This window comes from Micromesistius poutassou (assembly GCF_964030765.1).
Source record: "Micromesistius poutassou genome assembly, chromosome: 17".
Classification (NCBI taxonomy): domain Eukaryota; kingdom Metazoa; phylum Chordata; class Actinopteri; order Gadiformes; family Gadidae; genus Micromesistius; species Micromesistius poutassou.
In genome coordinates, this window is record NC_140287.1 from 14,124,843 (window position 1) to 14,146,989 (window position 22,147).

The window sequence follows — 22,147 nt, forward strand, 5'->3', positions numbered from 1 at the left end:
CCGGTCTATAAAAGGCCACAGCAGTGGCAGTTTCAAACCTGAAGGAGAGTGTTATGGCCTCATCTCTTACTTCGGTGTCAGTGTGGGTCCACCTGTCGGCTTTGGCCACAACCACTACTTTGTGTTTTCCGAATATCATCAAAAAATGAATAGAAATATTCCTCAAGGACGAGGGTCATGCACCCACAGACTCTACGCCACGGAGCAGCTCATGTTGCTCTCGCTAGCGGCATTATCCCACCACACGACACGAGCATGACATCTATAAATCACACTGTCGGGGGCAGGCCACTGAGCAGCCATTGTGGGGCTGGAGACGGAGCCGGAGCCAGAGCGGAATGGCAGCCGTGGAGCCGTTTGAAGGCGATACACCCGCGAGGCTGGCCGCTTACGGCCATGTATAAACATAGTATCTGTTGGGAGGCAGGAACCACGACCGACGGGCTGAATGAAGACATCTACCCGGAACTGGAAAAAGACTGACGGAGGGAACAGGGAGAGAGAGAGGGGCTGAGAGAGAGAGAGGGACTGAGAGAGAGAGGGACTGAGAGAGAGAGACTGAGAGAGAGAGAGAGAGAGAGAGAGAGAGAATACACAAGCTAGACTCTACATGGATATACTGAAAACAACAGCGATCGCTTGAGGCTGTTGAGACATTTATGATAATGAGTTTGCAAGATTAATTAAACTATACATTCCATTCATGGTAATTAATTTTCAAGACAATTATATTTTATCTTTAGATTTTTGTTCTCTTTTTTCAATTTAAGTCATAAAGATAAATTTCCATTTTGACTCGCTACAGATGCATGAAGCGTGACCTTTGACAACATAACTTGAGGGGCAATGGTTTTAATTGTGTGTAATCATAATCAGCTCTGACTTCTACAACCACACATAGACACTATACTAACTGTACAAACAAATGTGTGTGCACAGAATCCCTTTTACAACTCTGGCCAATGATGACCCGCCTGACTTTTGACCCTTGACCTCTATGGGACAATCATCAGCCTTCCCTTTTAACTAGCATGTCAGCTGGCCATGTCGAATGTCTGCAGCCTGCACAACTACGCCACCCAAGTGACAACCAGGCACACACACACACATCTCTGTCACTCTGAAGCTCCGGGAACACACACAGAAGTATAACACAAACACCCACAGACACACACACACACACACACACAATGTCTGTGTCACGTCATAGGGGGATACGCTCCATGCGTTCACATCCGGAAACATGTGCACAACAGCAAATGTGTGGGCACGTCAAAGTCAGATTGAACGCACAACACAGACGCACAACATTGCATTGTGCATGGCGCACAATGTGTGGGGATGAGGGGCACATGTGCACATAATGTTGACCCGCGGGAATGTGTGTGTGTGTGTGTGTGTGTGTGTGTGCGTGCGTGCGTGTGTGTATAAGAATACATGTGTCCCCTATACCTGTGCTGTGTGGCTCTGGGGCCCGTCTCTTGCCCTCCCCGTCCATGTAGGAGCTGAGGGCCCTGGAGAAGTGTTGGTCCACCACACTACTGATGTCCCCGTGGTAGTAGGTGAAGAGCACGCAGCGCGACGTCAGGTACTCGGCGTCAGGGGCCTCCTGCTTGTCCTTCGGGCCCTCAGCCGACCGGGACGGGCCCTCTCGCGGAGGAGGAGGAGGAGGAGGGGGAAGAGGGTAGGCTAAGGAGGACGAGGAGGTCGAGGAAGAGGCTGAGGAAGAGGAAGCAGAGCCGCCGGGGACTACAATGGGGCCCCCAGAGACGGCCGTGGGGCCCCTGCTGTGAGCGTCCATGAAGTCGCGGCAGTGAGGAGCGGTGCTGAGACTTATGGGAGCCTGGGAGGGAGGGGGGCGAGGGGAGGTCAAGGCAACACAGTTAACACAGTTGTTGGACAGATTTAGAGCTGATATTGCGTTTGTGTGTGTGTGTGTGTGTGTGTGTGTGTGTGTGTGTGTGTGTGTGTGTGTGTGTGTTTGGATGTGAGATTTTCCTCGGTTGTGGAAACGTACTTTCCTTTTTGGATGTTAAATGCATTTGATTAATTTTTGAAGTGATCTATTGAGGCTTTGAACTAATTGATAACTTCATGCGGGCAAACTGAACTAAAACAAAATACGTAGATACGCAAATAAAACACCCCTAAATGTAAACAAGGGAAATTTAACGTATCACATGTTTGCCTAGTTTTTTGGTTACTTTACGCACAAGATGCGTAAGATCCAATTGTCTTAATTTAAGGATTTTTCTTTTTTGCCTAAATAGTTTGCTCAAGACAAGAAATGATAAATAACAAACGAAAATCTTAGCCTACTCACCGGTATGCTATTAATGAAAGCAGAAGCAGGTGGAGCGTACGGTGCGTAATGTCCATAGGCTGGGTACATAAGATCCAAACAGCTCATCGTAAATGAGCGCTACGTTCTTTGGGCCGCGCGACCGCTAATAAATAAAAGTGTCCTTCTGTCCTATGGAAACTGATCTTCCTGAAAAAGAGTGACAACATTCCGTTTAGCTGCAAATAATTGCGTCTGCCGGACTTGAAGGTCTCTGTATCAGTGTGAGAGAGTTTGCGTCATGCTCCGCATTGTAGACCGACAAGAACCCCGCGCGGCGACTCTTAGCTTCCTGAATGCACAACAACAGCTGCGCCGGGTGTGCTCAGTAGCGAAATGTGGTGAGGTGGTTTATGGAGTAGGCATGAGGTTGTTCTGTCCTATTCATCTTCTGATATCTCCTCCCACCCTCTGCCCCCCGCCCCCCCCCCCCCCCCCCCCCCCCACACACACACACACACACACACACTCTCTCTCTCTCTATCATGCTATCCTGTATAATTTAATGTTGAAAAAATAATGGCAAAGCATGGATGTCCTAGATAATACTGTATTACTGTGTATGTACATCAATATTGTTTACCACATTTAAAAAAGGCACTTAACTTCTGAGAATCAAGTTAAGTTCTAATATTCCTTACAACAATATTATTCATATTGCCACTTCTGGGCAATCTTTTGAATTGCATAAAGGTGTGCTAGGCTGTCTGTCATGGGCTTAAAACAGAAGTTGGTTGCCAAGTCAACCCTGAAGTCAACTTAAGTATTTGCTGGGTTCCCAGAGTGACACGTAGATGTAAACTAGGTTGCATTCGCTGGTCATACCAGCACCCAAGAGAAAGGGTCTCACCACAATTGCATGAAAAATTATCACCTCAGTAACGCAAACAAAGCATATATCCTGACTTAAATACAAACATACATACTCTCTCTTTTTCTTGCCCTTTTTCCTCTAATTCCCATACACACACACACACACACACACACACACACACACACACGCATGTTCACCATACATGCATCATAAAGAAAATACCCCAAAAGATTTACTATATAAATATTTCCCATTAAGCTGCTAAGTCTTTCAATTATCTGTACTTTGCAAGGCCTTGCTACACATGTACCCCTACCTCCCCTGTTCAAGGAGCTAACAAGTGTGCGCTGCTTCGGCATGCCAGTCTGTTTGACGGGTACAGTAGAACGCTTGGGAGAATAGTGCGGAATATTTGCAGAATTCCGTGGATGGGTGTCACATGATGTGGAATGTCTCTGATGTACTTGAGCGATCGAGCTTGCTGGTGGAAGTGACATGTTGGGGGGGGTGGGGTGGGGGTGGGGGGGGGTTCCGGTACTGCGTTCTCCAGATGGAGAACATGACCAACATCTACACTGAGCATACATGACAGGCACATATAAATAACTATAGCCCCTCGGTTATGGTCACACTGATCATGTAGCAAAGGTGCTTTTGAATGCCAGCCCAAAGATGAGGCAACATAGACTATAATTAGTTTTAATTGTTGTTGTTTTACTGCTTGTGTCACGTTGTAGAGCAAATGTGGAAAGTATATGTTATTGTTTGTTTCTGACGTTCCGTTAAAAGCAAATATGTGCCTATATATAAGACCTCTTATTTATGTTATACATAAGATATAGATGTTATAGAATTTGTCTGTAATGTTTTGTATTTCCACTCTTTGGTAATCTGTATGAGGTCAGAGCAGAGGTTCTCGAGGAGCTACAGGAGTAGCTAGGTGATGCAATGCTGACCAGCTCACCATTACACCAGCGTGATCAACAGCTGCAGCTGACAGACACGAAGAGAGACCACCCTTAGTATTAATGGCAATGACTAAAGCACTCCCTCCCCCCCTCTCTCTCTCTCTCCCTCCCTCTCTCTCTCTCTCTCTCTCTCTCTCTCTCTCTCTCTCTCTCTCTCTCTTTCCATCTCTCTATTTATCTGTCTCTGCCTCTCTTCTTTCTCTCTCTCTCTCTTTCGCTCTCTCTCTCTGTCTATAGCTCTCTTTCTCACATTTTCTCTCCCCCCTCCCTCTCTCTGTCTATACCTCTCTTTTCTCTTGCTCTCTCTCTCTTTCTCTCTCTTTCCGTCTCTCTCTTTCTCTGTGTCTCTGCCTCTCCTGCTCTCACATATCTCTCCTCTCTCTCTCAACCCTCTCTCTTTCTCTGCCTCTCTTTCTTTCTCTGTTTCTCTTGCTCCGCTCTCTCTTTTTCTCTGTTTCTGCTTCTCTCTCTCTCCTTTCCTCTCTCTGTCTATACCTCCCTTTCTTACCTTCTCTCTCCCTCCTCTCTCTCCATCTATACCTCGCTTTCTCTTTCTTTCTCTGTGTCTCTAGCTCTCTCTCCCTGTCCCAATTATATTACATGTTTACAGTAATTACACTAAAGCAACAGTAAACCCTCAAGCACTGAACAAGAAGAGATAAACAATCATATTATAATCATTAATATTCATCCACAACAACAATAACAATAATAAATTGGTACCGATAACTTCAATAACTTCCAATTCAATCACACTAAACACATTCTCTCTCACTCTAACTCTATCCTTCACACAGGGACACACACACACACACACACACACACACACACACACACAGTAGCTACACACACAACATTCACAACAACATTCACCCATTCATGCACACATTCACACACCGACGGCGGGGTCAACCACGCAAGGCGACAGCTAGCTCGTCGGGGGAGCTAGCTCGTCGGGGGCAATTAGGGTCAGGTGCCTTGCACAGGGACACCTCGACACTCTAGCTAGGAGTGGCCAGCGATGGACCTAGCAACCTTGCGGTTACCAGCCAACCCGCTCTACCTCCTGAGCTACTGCCGCCCCTAGTAACATGCGACAGTGCACGGTGCAGCAACCAGGGGCAGCCCAAATTAAGCAGGGGTGTGAGTGGTCATCTGTCACCAGATACAGACCAATCCATTTCAGTGCGGTACAGCTGTGTTTGTCTAGTCAGTGATACCGCACCAACCATGCATGTTGGTTAAATGCTGCACATGTACAGAACTGCATGAGCATCAGCAGCATTCTGCATTTGCTCCTCTGCAGTGTGTGTGTGCGTGTGTGTGCGTGTGTGTGCGTGTGTGTGCGTGTGTGTGTGTGTGTGTGTATGTGTGTGTGTGTGTGTGTGTGTGTGTGTGTGTGTGTGTGTGTGTGTGTGTGTGTGTGTGTGTGTGTGTGTATGTGCATTTGTTTGCATACATGCGCATGGTGAGAGGGTTTTAGTGTCAGTGTGGCTACATTAACGTATGTATGCTGAAAATAAACACAGGTTACATCACTCACTGTTACCCTGCAGTGCGCTTAGGCCCCGCCCTCTGGCCTAGGTTGCTCATTGGCTGAGATGTTGCAGGCCAGTTGAGGTAATAATGGAAACCTGTTTTATTTAGACCACTATTCCTATTGCAACAGCACACTCTCTGCTTTAAATAACGATGAGGACATGAAATAAGTAATAGTAAGCCCTCGACACAAGTAAATGAACCACGTGATCAAAATATAATTAAACATAAAAATTTGAAAACGTTTTTTTTATAATAAAAAAAATACATATACTAAAACATATAAAAACAAATACTAAGGTCAGGCTGTGGTACTGCACACTATAGGAGTTTGTTTTGGATGAGGAGGAAGACGTTTCCTGGTGCAGCCTCTAGTGAACATATGCTGGTGGGGTGGGGGGTTCATAAAGTTGGAAATATTAGCCCACAACCATGTCATCCTGAAAGAACAAGCTTTGGGACCAGGCCAGGCAAGCACCCATCAAGGCCCAACCAAAGAGTTCCACGTGTGTGTGTGTGTGTGTGTGTGTGTGTGTGTGTGTGTGTGTGTGTGTGTGTGTGTGTGTGTGTGTGTGTGTGTGTGTGTGTGTGTGTGTGTGTGTGTGTGTGTGTGTGTGTGTGTGTGTGCGTGAGTGCGTGCGGGTGTGTGTGAATGCGTGCGTGCATGCATATGTGTGTGTGTGTGTGTGTGTGTGTGTGTGTGTGTGTGTGTGTGTGTGCATGTGTGTGTGTGTGTGTGTGTGTGTGTGTGTGTGTGTGTGTGTGTGTGTGTGTGTGCGTGTGTCTGTGTGTGTGTAGAAATATATGTCTAGGACATAGATGTACAGCTGCTCTGTTGTCCAGTTCGTCGCAAACTTCTCCCAGCTGTTATGAATCATCACAGAGTGGCGGCTGAAAAAAAAACACACACAATGGACCTCATATGGATAGACCCCACTCATTGATCCCTCTTCACAAATGTTGGTGATAAATCCTCTGTGATAGAATGGACAAGTGTGTGAAGCTGTTCTCTGTCCAACACACTAAAGTCCCTAATGGTCAACAGGCAGAGGGATGCATTTGCTGTGGGCTTCTTGGAGGAGAGGTTCAACATTCAGTCAAATGATCTTGGGAGTTTCTAAAGAGTGGAACCCGATCACCACATGGTTTAATCAACCTATGCTACGTATAATTATTTAAATGGCCCGTGGTGACAAAAAGGCTAATCCTTGTCATCATTTATCATTTTCCACCAGTAATATATCAATTCCTATCCAGCTGTCCCCTTCTAAGCAGTTACAAAGAAAAGATTAAACATCTGCATTTTTTAATTGTTTCTTTTTTAAGTTTATATAATTTTAACCTATCAAATATATTTATTAAACCCGGGAACCTTTCTTTTGTTTCTCTAACAAAATTTGGTCCTTGGAGAAAAGTGTGTATGTGTGTGTGTGTGTGTGTGTGTGTGTGTGTGTGTGTGTGTGTGTGTGTGTGTGTGTGTGTGTGTGTGTGTGTGTGTGGGGCAGGGGGGGGAGCGGTATTCATATAGGGTCAGGAGAGGAAGTCCCATGAAGCACCTCAACCTATCAAATAACCAAATACCGGTTTTATTATTAGTAGTATTACTGTACATCATTTTTAATTGTGTTGATGACAGAGGATGGCTGTAGTGTTAGTTAGGCTAGGTTACAGTTAGGCTACATACTGCAAGTTGAAGGTAAATTATCCAACTCACATTAAATCTCTAATACAAATGTTAAATGTCACTATTACCGTGTCTCATCTTACATGGACGTGTCATTGTTGAGGTACCATTAGGGTTTATAATGGAATGAAGGTCCCAGGATCAGCAATAATTAGGTTTAATGACACAGCTACGTGGGCAATAATTTTGAATGAACTGTGTAATAAATATGGTACTGCACCATCAGGTTATTCCTCAACAGAGACTATGGTATAGACACACATCCAGATATTGGATACAGACGTGCACACAAACAATTTATGAATTTACTACAGTTGATCGCTATAATCTGCATCACAGCATGCTCATTGAGAACCACAAGTGCTACATTCCCCCCACACAGAATCCCCTGTCAGCATACTACCAAGGGTCACCGGGGTTAGAGACACAATCACACACATATACGCACGCATGTAAGTACACAAACACACAAACACATGCATACACCTACACACGCGCACACTTACACATACTCGTACACACGCACAAACACAAACACACACACAAACACCCACGCACACAAATATATACATGCACACAACACTCAACACTAACACGCATACAAAGGAACGCACACACACAAAAACGCACACACTCACAAACACAAACACACACGCACACACTCCCACACACACAAACACTCAAAAGGAAACACGCACACAGAAGAACACACACACTCACACAAACGCAGACACACACACAAATACACACAGATATAGACACACGCACTCAGAATGTATATATATCATCCACAAAAGAGACAGAGACTCAGATAATGAGGGGCGTTGCCATTTCTGAGGCCGAACACTGCCCCCCCCACCTCCCTTCTTATTCCACTACAGGGCGGGGGGGGGGGGGCAGTGGAAGGTTAGCAGGCCCTGCTATGGCTGTAGGAGAAGACGCCAGGCTTGCAAGGGACGGAGGGCCCAAGTCACAAATGTGGCATGTCACATGGTCAAACAGGAGAGATTTACAACCGATCCCGTTTCACATTGGCCGCATGGTGTTGCCGCCTCAGAATGCCAGGCATGGGCAGTGAGATCAGACTCCGGCTTTAGGCCATACACCCTATCTGGCAGGCGCAGCCACGGCGACTGACTGAAGATGTCAATGTTATTGGTAGTTGGTGTGGGGAACACTGTCACCTTTTTATGACGGGCTATAGATTTAAATGCCTCTCGATCTGGACCTGCCCACCCTGGGCCCGCTATGAGATGGTAGCATTTAAACACAAGCAGTGGCACCGGAATTGACGGGGACTTAGGTCAGGTATGCAAGGGATTAACATTTTTAATGGATGTGTAGGAATGAGAATTTCTATTATATTACACATATTGAAACAGACTAGAACATTGTAAGTGATAGTAAAAAAAATAAAAATACGTTGTTCAATACAATGTATTTGCCACCATGATCTACGGCAATGGTGACATCACAGGCACTCGAAGATATTTTTATTGGTTGCTGAGCGGCCAGCTCTATGCCACCTGAAAACAAAAGAGTCAAGAAATTATAGCGAATTAAAAAGAGGAATAGGATACGTGCGTGACATGATGCTACTCTCCTGAGCATTGTTCCATGATGCAGATGTCTCTCAGTCTCTCTGTCGCTGCTTTACCCATATTCCAGCCTGGTCTTCTATTTTTATTGGCTTACTAGTGTCCTTCATCTTTGTGTCTCTTGAGTAGGTATGACCTCGAATGAGACTCACAGTTCGGTTCACTGTGAAAGAAAACCACAGTGTTTGTCATGTGTACCGACACCATTCCATTCAACCGTGCACTTTTAGGAGCTGTGTACAAATCTTAAATATAATGTCCACCTGTTGGAGCAACCCTGTGACCCTAACCCTATGCCCCTCTCTCCGCAGTCACGTGACGTATGGGGAGCCCATGGCCCTGTAAACCGATAAGGAGCTTCAGAGGGTCAGAGACCTTCAATGCCCCAGCAGTGCATAATGTCAACGGATATCAGAAAATACCCGACTAGAATACTATGGAAAAGGCAGATAAATGTCTGTTTGCAGCTAGCTACCTGGGCTGCTATGCACTGGAGACAGTAAATATCAACAGAAAGGTTGTCTGCCCCAGGTGAAAAGTAGTATACTCTAGTGTATTACAAATATAATTGAAGTATACAAAAGTTATTACAAGTATACTTTTAGTTTTTGTGCTTAATCTAATGTATGTTTAACATGTACTCTTTATGCAAGTATACTTAAAAACACTTTTGTTTTTAAGTTGATTATTTTATAGACTGCTGTGACTGTATGTCTGCGTCTGCACTGGGGCAGCTGTTCCCAGTGGAGGACCCGGCCCTTAAAAACATCCAGGCAGCGCAACTCCTTGACCGATCAGAGAAGGCAAGGAAGGAGCTTGAAGACTACAGAGGTCTACCTTGCAGAGCTGCCCTCCACCAATCCTACTGGGTGGTGGTGGGAGAGGAGAGGGACCTTCCCCATCTTGTTTGACCAGGCCAGTATTTATACATGTGCCCAGGCATCCTCCACTCCAGCGGAGCAAATACTTTAAACAGCTAGAGACACACTCAACCAGGAAAGAGCATGCCTTGCCCCAGAAAAGGCTGACATTATCATTGTCAACAGTTATTTTTATCATTTAAAAATAACTGTTGACGACTGCCCAACTTCATTGTACAGTTTCGTACAGTTATTTAATAAATATGTTAATAATTTAAATTGAATATTTTCAAAAGGTTTTAGTGTCAAATAATTTGGATGGAGAGGAGTGGTGTCCTTTTACTGTCCTTGTCCTGAATGCCTCCATTAACATAATGGGTATTGAGTGTAGTTGAAAAAAAAAAGTATATAATGAAGTATTGGTATCGATACCCAGCCCTAAGGTACGGTGTACTTATGCCTCAGTCTGCCTCAGTCTGCGTGTGCGTCTGTCTACGTCATGCGTACGCAGACGGACGTAGACAGGTGTAACCCTGTTTAAGAGTCCATTTTATGTATTATTTTAATGGATGGGGGTAGGGGGTGAGTAGGCTTCGCTCAATTCTGTGTCTTGGGTATGTGGGAGTGTGTATGGAAGATGGCTGGTTTAAGCAGCCTCACCTGGTCAAGTCGGATTGGACTCTGGGGCTGGGTGAGACTGAACACTTGTCGGACTTAACTTAACTTAACATGAGTGATCAGTGCACCCGCGCAAGTCCAAAGGAGTGCAGAACCAGAAAACATTTGCAACATGCAGAATCTATATCATAATATTACATATTACATTATATTCCAGGCGCACTGATTGCTCGTGTTGCTAGAAATTTGCAGGACTTTTGTGAGATATCATACAAACCGTTGTATTGGCATAGGCTCTGTGTTGTGCACATTGAAAAATCAGTGTGCACAGGTTAAACCAGCCATCACCACACACACTCAGGAAGCGTTCCCCTGCATGGCAACATGGAGCACCACCATGTATCATTACCTAAAACCTTCTACATTATCACCGATTTCCACACCACCACCCTTGCCTCATTGTGTTTGGAGGAGCCCAGTAAAAGTAAGGTGTGTGGCATGGACATTGTTACAGGTGGGAATGTAATTGCTTTAAGAGATGGGACAGGAAGTATTGAATCTAGGTTTACGTGGCGTCCACACATCTTTTCACGTAATGTCACAAAGAGGGGACAAGAGCTCTTTTACGCAACACATCTTATAAAAACAATAATAGTAACACAGGCGTGCTAATTAGTTCAGGCTCTAATGAGACACATGTGAGTCTGTTTCTATTTGTATCTGAAAGTAGCCCAATAACCTGTGGACGGTCATAATAGGATGATTCAAACATTTCATGTGTAAAACCCAACCACTTCAGTTCAGATGAATGGCCCCTCTATAGGATGAAAGGCATGATACAACCAAGTGTCAGGGTTAGGTTAGGTTAGTGTAATTATGTAGAGGTCCTAAATTAATTTGAAAAAAACACGAAAAGAAAACTTAAAAGAAATGCCTAAAAGCTAAAAGCAACAATAAGAATATTTACCTGATAATAAGGTAAATGTATAAATTAAAATAATTTAATTAATCATTTTATTAATCAACCCATCTATTCCGACCCTATTCAACCCATGAATCCAATATATGATAAGATAAGATACACTTTATTATCCTTGGAGGGAAATGTGTCTTGGACTCCAATGCTGTCACATATACATATGGGGGACAGAGAGACCCTCTGAATTGGATGTTAGGTCTCACATTCACACCAATGGAGTATTTGAGGGTCTCCAACTAGGGTAAGGGTTGGGGCTAGGGTTATGGTTATCTGAGAAACTAAAAATCATACAGAATGACAATAAATATTGCATTTTCCACTGATAATCAAATTAATTTCAGCATTTTTTTGGTTTTCAGCGATCGCAGCGTCCATATCAGCCACCATATTAACGATACAATTCGTAGTATAATAACAATTTTCTGACGAGACCTGAAACTATTTTCGTATTAACTTACAAACTAAACGTCAAATACAATCACAAAATATTGCATTTTCCACTGAAAATATGTCAGCCATGTGGTTAGTTTTTGCAGACAGAAACTTGACAGTCACGTGACGTGGACGCTGTGGACCAAGGTATAGGTATAGGCCTACTACATTTTGGTGAGACTGGGTTGGGATATCCCGTAATACGCTAGTTTGTGGCGTCACCTTGTGGTTTGAAGACAATTGTAAGATTAAATCACAATGTAAAAAAAACACTTTGAACCATTTTGTGAACTAGTCCAAGACTTGGAAATTATTTAATTCTCGAACAAACGGCCTCGATCTTCTCATTTGATAGAAAATGTAATAAAAAAAAAAGCACTTGCACATGCACCCTCTGTAGAAAAAACATATTTAAAAAGGGATAAACGACGAGGGAAAATATATCATTGGGATGTCTTTAACCAAAAGTGAGATTAGTGACAAAATATTTGTTGAGATAATATCATAAATATACTCTCAGCCACTCTGTCTCTTTATGACTTCCTTCTCTGTATTATTACATTCACAGTATACACACACACACACACACACACACACACACACACACAATAATATATGTATATATGTTTTTTGTTTATTAATAATAGCAATAATAATAATAATAATGGTTTATTTAATTATGTGGCGTTCATTATGTGTTTCCGACACATAATGAGTCGAGTCGAGTCAAACGTGAGACCGAATGTCATTTGACATAAACTTAAAATGACAAATGCACTCAATTATTATTATTATTACAAATGTATTTCTATTTTTTTAAATGAGAGGTATGTGAAAAAAATATGAATGTTAAAATAAATCCTCGTAAACAGCCCAGATCCTCCGCGCCACCGAGGGGCGCGTGTCTGGTGTAAATAAATGGCATCATGTGTCGACGAAGGCCGCCCAGCCATGTTGAGAAGTCTGTCAGCCCTGAGAACGAGCGAACTGCAGCCCGCCATTGTGTTGAAACCAGGCTCTACGGAGAGATAGGGGCACTTGGCTAAACTATTTAGTAGCTTGACATTTTCTTCACCCTGTAGCTTTTGTTTAGAAACAAATAGAGTTGGCATAGGTTCCAGGGGAAAGGAAATGTCAGCCCACAGCCGCATTGAACAGGTAAAGAAAGGAACTTTCTGAACATCTAAGAAGGCCAAAGTCTAAGCATCGAAACGGCTAGCGCGGATAGCTTAGCAAGAAGCGGTGGCTCTCTTCAGGAGTCAAGTAGGCCCGACCACCTGCTAAACGGACTAACTGGTGAAAATATAATTCTTCAACTATTTTTCCCTTCCTCTTTTCTCATAAATCAAACCTTCATGAATCACCTGGACCCAATCCAGAGACCGAAAGGCCAATCAAGTAAAGGTGAGGAGAATACTGTGCACTCGTATCATTGTTTAGGAGTGAATGCGGATCTTTACGTGAGGTGCGCTTTGGAAATCTGGAGTGCGCTGGTGATGCGATGTTCTCGCAACCAACAGGCCATTTCTAACGCTAAACGGGTTGGATGATTACATTAGGTGTTTGGACCGAGTAACATGCGTGTATGTCCAAACGATGTTGGATGTAATTACACTCAATCCAGAACCCGCTGCTTGCGAACTTCCTTTACTGGAAGCGCTCGCCTCATCACAACGTTACATGGCTACCAGGCTGGGCTAACTAGAAAGGGATATTTGCCAGTATCCTTTTCGGTATTTATTTGTCAATTTCAGAACTGCTATGACAGGTTTGACAGTAAATGCACAGTACTTTGTGGCAATGTGTTTTTGAAAACTGCACCTTGTACAATGTGGCCGGACCTATTTTACATCGGGCTGTACTAGCGCCGTGATGCAGCTAGCCGAAGCGTCATTATGAAAGGATTGTTCGCGCTCCTGGACAGACTACGCATCGTTGCTAGCCAGCTAGCACGCCAACGCTAGCTGGTTGCTAAACAACCCCTTAAAACGACAAGTCTGCTCATATACTGTTCCCGTGTCTTAAGTCTCATACTCAATTCATAACTGGTGTTGTGTACGGCATACATCAGGATTTGTAAGAAGGACATGCAATGATTGGTTACATTGGATATTCAACTTAAACGGAATCAAAATAAATTAATAAAAGGGACCACATGACATCGCAGCTTATGCTATATGTCATAGTTACGCTGGTGTTTGTATGCGTTGTATTTTCTGGTTGAATAACTCGGCTTCACAGGAAGTGGCTCATGTACTTTTTCTTTGAAGCAGCTTTGATGTAGTCATGACAAATACCGGCTCTATTGTTTTGCATATGATTCAGCACTTGACAATGCACCTCTCTTATTCAATTACTGTTGCATCAGTGTCTTTATCAGGTGTATGTACTAATTCCTCTTTTTTTTTTTACTTCTGTGTCAATCCCTCTCAGTGCAAAACGGAGCTGTGACCCAAAAGGATTCTTTGAATGATGATGAGTTTGAGCCGTACCTGAGCACTCAGGCCAGACAGGTAATTTGAGCCAGCCATTTACAATAAAAAGTTAAAATATCCATTTTCCAAAGTATTGAAATGCAGTAATAATGATGTTCTATTAACAAGTAACAAACAAAGCACATTGCTGTTCAGTGATTACTATTAGTTAATTGGTCAACTTTAAACCAAAGCTTGATTTTATTTATTTGATTTCAAATTTGGGGCATTACTTGTTACAACTCAAGGTTAATAGTGGGGCCTCTGTCATGTCCCTTGCCAATTCATTGTTTCCTCTTCACTGTGTTGCTTCACTGGTGAGCTAGGTCCACCCTGTGATGATGAACTGATAATTAAAATAATTTAACTACTGCTGGTTAAAATAACGCATAATAAATAATTTGTTATTGAGGGGGTAGTTTCTTCTTTTCTACAGTAAAGTAATACACATTCAAGCTCATATTTTATGGGTAGGTTAGTGGAGAAAGGGAATGTTTATGCCTCTGCTAATTTAACATTTAAAATAATATGATCTATAATCTTTGCTCCTGCCTAATTCTAAATGTTTGTTTATTCCGTGCAGAGCAATGCCTATACGGCCATGTCGGACTCGTACATGCCAAGCTACTACAGCCCCTCCATAGGATTTTCCTACTCCTTGAATGAGGCAGCGTGGTCAACTGGTGGGGACCCACCTATGCCTTACCTGGCCTCCTATGGACAGCTAAGCAATGGGGAGCCCCACTATCTCCCGGACGCTATGTTTGGCCAGCCAGGGCCCTTGGGGAGCAACCCTTTCCTGGGCCAGCATGGCTTTAACTTTTTCCCCAGTGGCATCGACTTCTCTGCGTGGGGCAGTAGCAGTTCTCAGGGACAGTCGGGGACCCCGCAGAGTGCCGGCTACAGCAGCAGTTACGCCTATGCCCCCAGCTCACTTGGGGGTGCCATGATCGATGGACAGTCCCCCTTTACCCCCGCCGCTAATGAGCCCCTCAACAAAGCGCCTGGCATGAATTGCCTGGACCAGGGCATGGCGGGGCTTAAGATCGGTGGAGCTGCCCCTGGTGGCAGTGGGGAAATGGCTCCCAAAGTGGTCGGCTCGGGAATACCTGGTGGAGGACCTCTTGGGCCTGTCTCATCAGTAGGACCCCCAAGCATGCCCCCCATCTCTGTTGTCCCAGCTAAACCTGCCTCCTGGGCGGACATTGCCAGCAAGCCAGCAAAGCCTCAGCCCAAACTGAAAACCAAGGGTGGCATGGCGGGGGCCAACCTGCCTCCTCCACCCATTAAACACAACATGGACATCGGCACTTGGGATAACAAGGGCAACATGCCCAAAGCCACCGCCCCTCAGCAGGCGCTCCCCATTCCAACCAACGGGCAGCCGCCCCACCAGTCCTCCCCCCAGCCTGGAGCTACTGCTGGGGGGAACCCTCAACTGCCCCTTAGCAATGGACAGTTGGGCCCCCCTGTTGCTCAGATGGGGCAGCATCAACTGCCATCCAATGGGCAGCCAGGAATGGCTCAGATGCCCCCTCCTTCTCTCTCCCAGGGTCCGCCTGCTCCCCCTACCCAGCATCAACAGCCTACCCAACCCACTCGCTGGGTCCCTCCGCGGAACCGGGCCAACGGGTTTGCAGATGGTGGTGGGGGCGTGGCTGGCCAATCACCTCCCGCTTCCTCCGGCGTGGGACTGGTTCCCGGAGTCCCCTCTGAACCTCACCCGGTCTTGGAGAAGTTGCGCATGGTCAACAACTACAACCCCAAGGACTTTGACTGGAACCCCAAGCAGGGCCGCGTGTTCATCATCAAGAGCTACTCTGAGGACGACATCCACCGCTCCATCAAGTACAACATCTGGTGCAGCACGGAGCACGGCAACAAGAGGCTGGACGCCGCCTACCGGTCGCTGGGCGCCAAGGGCCCGCTCTATCTTCTCTTCAGTGTCAACGGCAGCGGACACTTCTGTGGCGTGGCGGAGATGCGCTCACCCGTGGACTATAACACCTGTGCGGGCGTGTGGTCGCAGGACAAGTGGAAGGGTCGCTTTGACGTGCGCTGGATCTTTGTCAAGGACGTTCCCAACAGCCAGCTGAGGCACATCCGGCTAGAGAACAACGAGAACAAGCCGGTCACCAACTCCCGCGACACGCAGGAGGTGCCCCTGGACAAGGCCAGGCAGGTGCTGAAGATCATCGCCGGATACAAACACACCACGTCCATCTTCGATGACTTTTCTCACTACGAGAAGAGACAGGAGGAAGAGGAGTGTGTCAAAAAGGTAACCGGCATTTGTTTCTTGGGAAGGTTGAGCCCAAGTGGAGCAGTGGTTTGTGTGGGATAAGTAGAAGTGCTGCAGAATTCCCCCTGGCAGGAAGACTTTTTTTCTGCCCAGTTTGATCATCGATTCTCGCGACAAACATGCCCACAGTCTGACACGTGCGGTTACGAAGGCTGTAGGTCCCTTTGCATTGTCTGTGACAAGTTGGGTGAAACTGCAGGCCGCCGAAGGCTCAAGGGATTTTCAGGGGTGTAGGTGTGCAGTGTTCATGTCTACAAAGGGAAAGTTATCAAATGTGCAGATCTGTCAGATCGGTACAGAATAATTATTATGACAAGGCAAGGGTTAGTATATACTCGTGCTATATCGTAATACTAAATTAAAAATAAAAAGTAGCAAAGGCATATGACAAAATTGCAGGGTGAACACAAGAAGATAAAACATCTTTCCAACAACCCATATCCAAACAAGTAGAAGAGGCATGCTGTAGTTTATTATTGTCTCCTAATAAAATATTTACCAGCAGATTCAAGCTGATTGTTACCACCAGTGTAAACATTGAGGTGGAGTTTCATCACATGACAGTAATAACTGTAAAATACTTATTTGTAGACTTCATAAAAAACCCACACTCACAATATCAGAATATTTTGTCAAGTAGTCTTATTTGCCACTAGACCTCTTAAGCCCACATCGTGAACCACCACCACGTTTCCCCCAGTGTAAAAAGATGGAATAGAACCCCAACCCACAACATCGGATGGGGTTAGTTTCAAAGGGTTGGCTTGGATAAAAAGAGAATTATTCAGATAAAGTGAAATCCTCTGTTGCTTCCTTGGTTGTATTGTACACATTGACGCCCTTTGGTCGTTGATTCATCATTCGTCTTTCTGTTTTCAGAGGACAAACGATGCTGACGCAGGCTTTAACGTGCCTTGCATTGTTTGGGATCATTCTGATAAGGGTGATTACATGGCAATGCGGAACTTAAGATGGCAATTGTATTCCAGTTTTCTTCCTTGTAAAGGTTATTCTTAAGAACACAATTGATTTGGCCGACAGCCTGCCATTTTTAAATATCCCCTTTCTTGAAAGCTTGATGTAAAAAAAAAAAACGTTATTTTTATCTTGAATAACATTTTTCATTTGTTGTGCTGAAATTCATCACTATTGTAGATACCTTGATTTTTCACCAAAAAAGGGCTGGAAAATGCTGCCCTCTAGAGATAAGATCTAATCGTCATTTAATTGATGCAATCAGGATTCTCATCACAGGTTAAGAGTTGTTTATAGCCGTGCTCAAGACTGCAACCATTTATTATGTGAATGCAAGTTTTTTTTTTTCCCCCTAGGTTTCCAGTAAGAGAAAAATATATGGATTGATTGATCTTGCTTATATCATATCATGGGTCTCTCCAATAATGTAATGGTGACACTGCGCCACCATGTTACATTTCAAAACAGACATAAGTTGACGTCGTCGTCGTCCCCCCCCCCCCCAACCTCTTTAGATTTCTAAAACGGTTCAGTTGGTGAGAAGAACACAAATAGTAAAACCAGAATAGTGTGAGTAAGAAATATGTGGAGGAAGTCATGGCTTTCGGATCCACTATCTGTCCAACTCCGATAGGGCAGAGCGTCAATGTTAAGGCACACCAGACAGGCCACTGACCGTGCGTCAGGCAGCATCGTATAGTAGAAGGAACACCCATCAGAAGATTTAATTTAAGGGCTTCTTCTGTGTTTAATATTATGGGTGGTAATGACAGTTTGGAGCATTGCTGGAAGTTATTGAGTGGCTGTAAGCACTGCTTGTGTGAGTGATCTCATTGAAAACGCCACCCATTTTAATACCAGTTAAGACGAATGGCTAAAAGGGTGGTTTTTACACTGCAGTTTCAATGACTAGTAACACAGCACTAGTGCTATTTCAAGATGCGAACAAACACATGCTACTCTGGATGTCGGATCACCAGAAAAAGGGAAATGTTTTGTAACTGGAGCATAACCTAATAACCAGCCTATAATTTCTAGTAGGTCCATTTTTGACTTTGTTCATGCGGAAGGTTGTCGAGGCAAGAGAAAATATCTCCTATGCAATAAAAAACATTTTACAACAATTTCAATTAAGAATCTTTAATTCAATGTATACCGATGAATGGAACGTGATAAAGGACATGCAAATACAGCGGAAAGCTGCGAAAGAAAGCATGCAACCCTATTTGTTAGGGTTCCACCAAATTAAAAAAGTTTGCTGTTTATAAACAAAGGTTTTCTCCTCTGAAAAGGACAATTCTAAATTACCTTTTTCTTGATGGTTTTGGTGTATACAGAAATTTGAGTTCACCTCAAATATACATTGAAATAATATCTAGTCTTTTTATTTTTTAAGCATTGTTATTTCTGTACATTTCAGAATGAATTGCCCATAATCTCCACCAGAGGGCACATGTTTAATATCCTATTTGTGTGTTAGGTGGAGGTCCAGGGTACAGAGCCATACCCCAGCAACCCAAGCAACAGAAGTCACTACAGACTTCAGGTAATCAAATTTAATCCCATTCCAAATCTTAATTCCTATGCATTTATTATTGGTGCACTGACGTAACTTCATAGGCGACTAAGTTAATTCAAGATGCTTGTTAGTTATTTGTTTTAAATGACTTGATTGTTTTCATGTATAGAAGGGCATTGAACAAAATACTTACAAACATGCCATTGGTGGCCCATATATCAGCATTATGTCTTGAATTATGCACTACATCCTATTGGCAATGTTTCCTGTAATACTTGAATCAGGTATTGACCAGACGTTTTCTTCCTGGTTTGTTGACCGTATATAAAATATATTGTTTTTATTTTATTTTTGCTCAGCCTATGTGCTGCAGTTTGACAGTAAAAGCTAATGGGGAGAAAAAACACTTGTACTGTAAATAATTCATGGCTAGTTAATTTGTGTATACAGCCCTTTATCACAATTACATGAACATTTTTCCTCAAGCATTCATTCATGTTCATTTTGTTTTTCCTCTGCAGGAGCGTCAAGGAAGAGTCAAGTAACTTTGGGCAAAAGGACTGCAATGCCCCCTCCCTCCCTGTTGACCCCCTCTCTGCCCCTGTCCACCCCATCTCATCCAGATCTCTAAGAAATTATAATAGGGGGTGAAGAATTAACCAAGGACACAAAAAAAAAACGTAATGAAGACTTTCTTGATTTTCTTTGACTTTAAAGACTTACTTGGAACTTGTAGTAAAAAAGAAAATGATTATTCATAGGACTAAAACTAAAATGCATAGCATCCATTGGTGAATCTTTTTTTGCCCGACCCTTCCGTTCCACTACATTTGCTTTTTTCTTTGTATGCGTTTTTCTTTTTCTTTAAAAGAAAGGATTGTCTTTTTCTTCACTTTCCAAGTGCAGGCCCTCAATTTCACCGAGCGTACAAATCCTGTAGGAATTTTTAGTAATTGCTACAACAGTGCGGCATGGTCATGGGCGGTTTGTCACCTTTTCTTTGTAAACAACTGACTCCGTATTGTCTTGAGGGAGAATCAACCATCGTGGATACATCAGAGGTTCCTCGTCATTGGATATTGGACAACACAATGGGCGGGTTGTCAACAACGCTCACAACAGAAGAACCCTTGTCCCTTGCACGCTTTACATATTTTGTTTGGTAAAAGAGTGACCCAGGAATCCTCTCAATGGGCCCACCTGTCTTTCTGTTTGAGCGTACTTCTAAGGTCGGCTCTGGGGGACGTAGGACGGCAAGTGGAGGAGCAAGTTTGAAAGCAGAAGTGTCGAGTTGACGAGCACCTGCTCAGTGTATAATTTCTACGTGTACAAATAGGAGGGTGTGGCTGGGGGGCCCCGGTGTCCCCTGTCCTGCCGCTCTTTAACGGAACTTATTTACCCCGTTGTTTTTTCTCCCTCGATCGGTTGGACATGTTCAATCATTGTTGCAATGGGGCTGCTTTCTCCCTTGTTTATTTTCCTTTCGTTTTCTTAAAACGGCAATGCGAGTGGCCTTGATCCCACTCTTCCTATTAATCAGTTCTGAAGTAATAAATGTGGTATACTCAGCAGAACCTGCGTGCATTCCCCCTTGTTTCACAGTAAAACAATTTTTGTGTCATGTTTTGTATGTGCATTCTTTAAACACTTTCTTTAAGGGTATATGACTGGGTTTGTCCACCCCTCCCCTCCACTGCTTTCTCTCATAACCTACATACTTAACCCAAATTCATCTCACAGGTATCCAACATGTTCTAACCACGTTTCCTGTCATCTGCACCCACTCCTTATTTCTGAACCTTCAAATCTCCATTCTATCACAATCACAGCCTCTTGCAGAATGTCATTGTTGGTCAAAAAATAAATAGAAACCTAAACAAATTGTGGTCCTCTTTCATAACTAATGGCTTGTATGCGCGGTGTAATAAAGATGCTCCACATGTCTTGACTCTGATGTTCCAATGTGATACAATATATTTAACTTTCTGGATGTGTTATGTCCGATAAATATGCTTACAATTGATGACATCATCCGGTAATGGCTCCGAAGTTGATTTTTGGGACAACCAGTATTGTCCGCCATTTTGACTTTTCTGCCGTCTGTGTAAGTATCGAACTGGCCACATGAGGGCAGCATTTCCTATCTTATCCCTGTTCATATTTCAAGAACGTATATCCAATGACGTCCACTGAATGTTCCTTTTGCTGTCGCAACTGAAAATGGTAATCAGCAATAGCCTTGTGACATGCAAACGTGTATTATTACTGTAGGTTTGTGTACAGACTATTATGGCCATCTTCTTTCTGTTCATAACGAAGCCTGTTTTCGTTATGCCCGTTTGCTATTAACATCAAGGGTTCACCATCAATGGCTTACATTGAATGGAGAAAGCGTATGCCTTTTTGGCACGTCGTGTGGACTGGAATGACCTGCGTTTGATAGACAAATAAAGTGTCTTTAAATTAAAAAAAAAACATGGAAACGGCCAGTAATGGAATAAAAACCTGTTATGGGCTTGCCTATGCAGACGGACACTCGTATCATTTGTATTAAATGCTCTGCAGCCGTAAGCGAGTGAGAGAGGTTTTACTGGAATGCTTGGGTATTTGATGGCGACTCTCAGGTTTGTAGTTAGAATGGGGACACGCATTGTTTTCCACGGACGACAACGTAGTGCCATAGCCTTCGCTTGGCTGGAGCCACCACCGGGGGGCGGGGGTTGGTGGTGGAATAAAGGTAGACATTAGCATTTGCGTGTGTGGGTGTTCCGGAACGACAGGGTGGGTGGGGGTCGTCGACGGCACGTGTCGCGTCTGGATGTGGGTGCGTGGAACATACTGCTCGGGCGGCTCTCCGGTGACCCTTATCGGCGGGTCTCTGGGGACCTCTCGCTCCTCCTAGGATGCAAATGAAATGGCACTAGAATCGGAGACGACTGGGACCCGTGGATGGGATAGAGGAAATGAGACCAGTGGAAGGAGGGATGAGCGGATGCGGAAAAGGAAAATATACCGCTCAAATCTAAATGTGCGTAACTCTTCAT

At 44.1% G+C, this 22,147-nt stretch overlaps 2 protein-coding genes across 2 annotated transcripts in view; one reads left to right on the forward strand and one right to left on the reverse strand.

The window, feature by feature from the left end:
* The window catches only part of vgll2b (vestigial-like family member 2b), a 5,918-nt gene extending 3,242 nt beyond the window's left edge, over window positions 1–2,676 (reverse strand). Inside the window, exons 1-2 of the mRNA XM_084481964.1 lie at window positions 2,324–2,676; window positions 1,453–1,843 (exon numbers count right to left, since the gene is read on the reverse strand). Of these exons, the coding sequence (XP_084338090.1) occupies window positions 1,453–1,843; window positions 2,324–2,410 (478 nt within the window). The 5' untranslated portion in view covers window positions 2,411–2,676. The remainder of the gene's footprint in view (window positions 1–1,452; window positions 1,844–2,323) is intronic.
* Window positions 2,677–12,826: 10,150 nt separating this feature from the next.
* Window positions 12,827–20,999, forward strand: ythdf2 (YTH N6-methyladenosine RNA binding protein F2). Its single transcript, XM_084482310.1, has 6 exons — window positions 12,827–12,991; window positions 13,213–13,237; window positions 14,267–14,346; window positions 14,891–16,588; window positions 19,065–19,130; window positions 19,625–20,999. Exons 1-6 carry the CDS (start codon window positions 12,965–12,967, stop codon window positions 19,646–19,648), a joined length of 1,920 nt encoding a protein of 639 aa, XP_084338436.1. The 5' UTR covers window positions 12,827–12,964; the 3' UTR covers window positions 19,649–20,999.
* Window positions 21,000–22,147: the final 1,148 nt, after the last annotated feature.

Excerpts from the sequence above, each read along its gene's own strand:
- ythdf2 (XM_084482310.1), top strand. The coding sequence starts at position 12,965 with ATGTCAGCCCACAGCCGCATTGAACAG. Across the intron at positions 12,992-13,212 it reads CCCACAGCCGCATTGAACAG|AGACCGAAAGGCCAATCAAG; the intron begins GTAAAGAAAGGA and ends GACCCAATCCAG. Across the intron at positions 14,347-14,890 it reads TGAGCACTCAGGCCAGACAG|AGCAATGCCTATACGGCCAT; the intron begins GTAATTTGAGCC and ends TATTCCGTGCAG.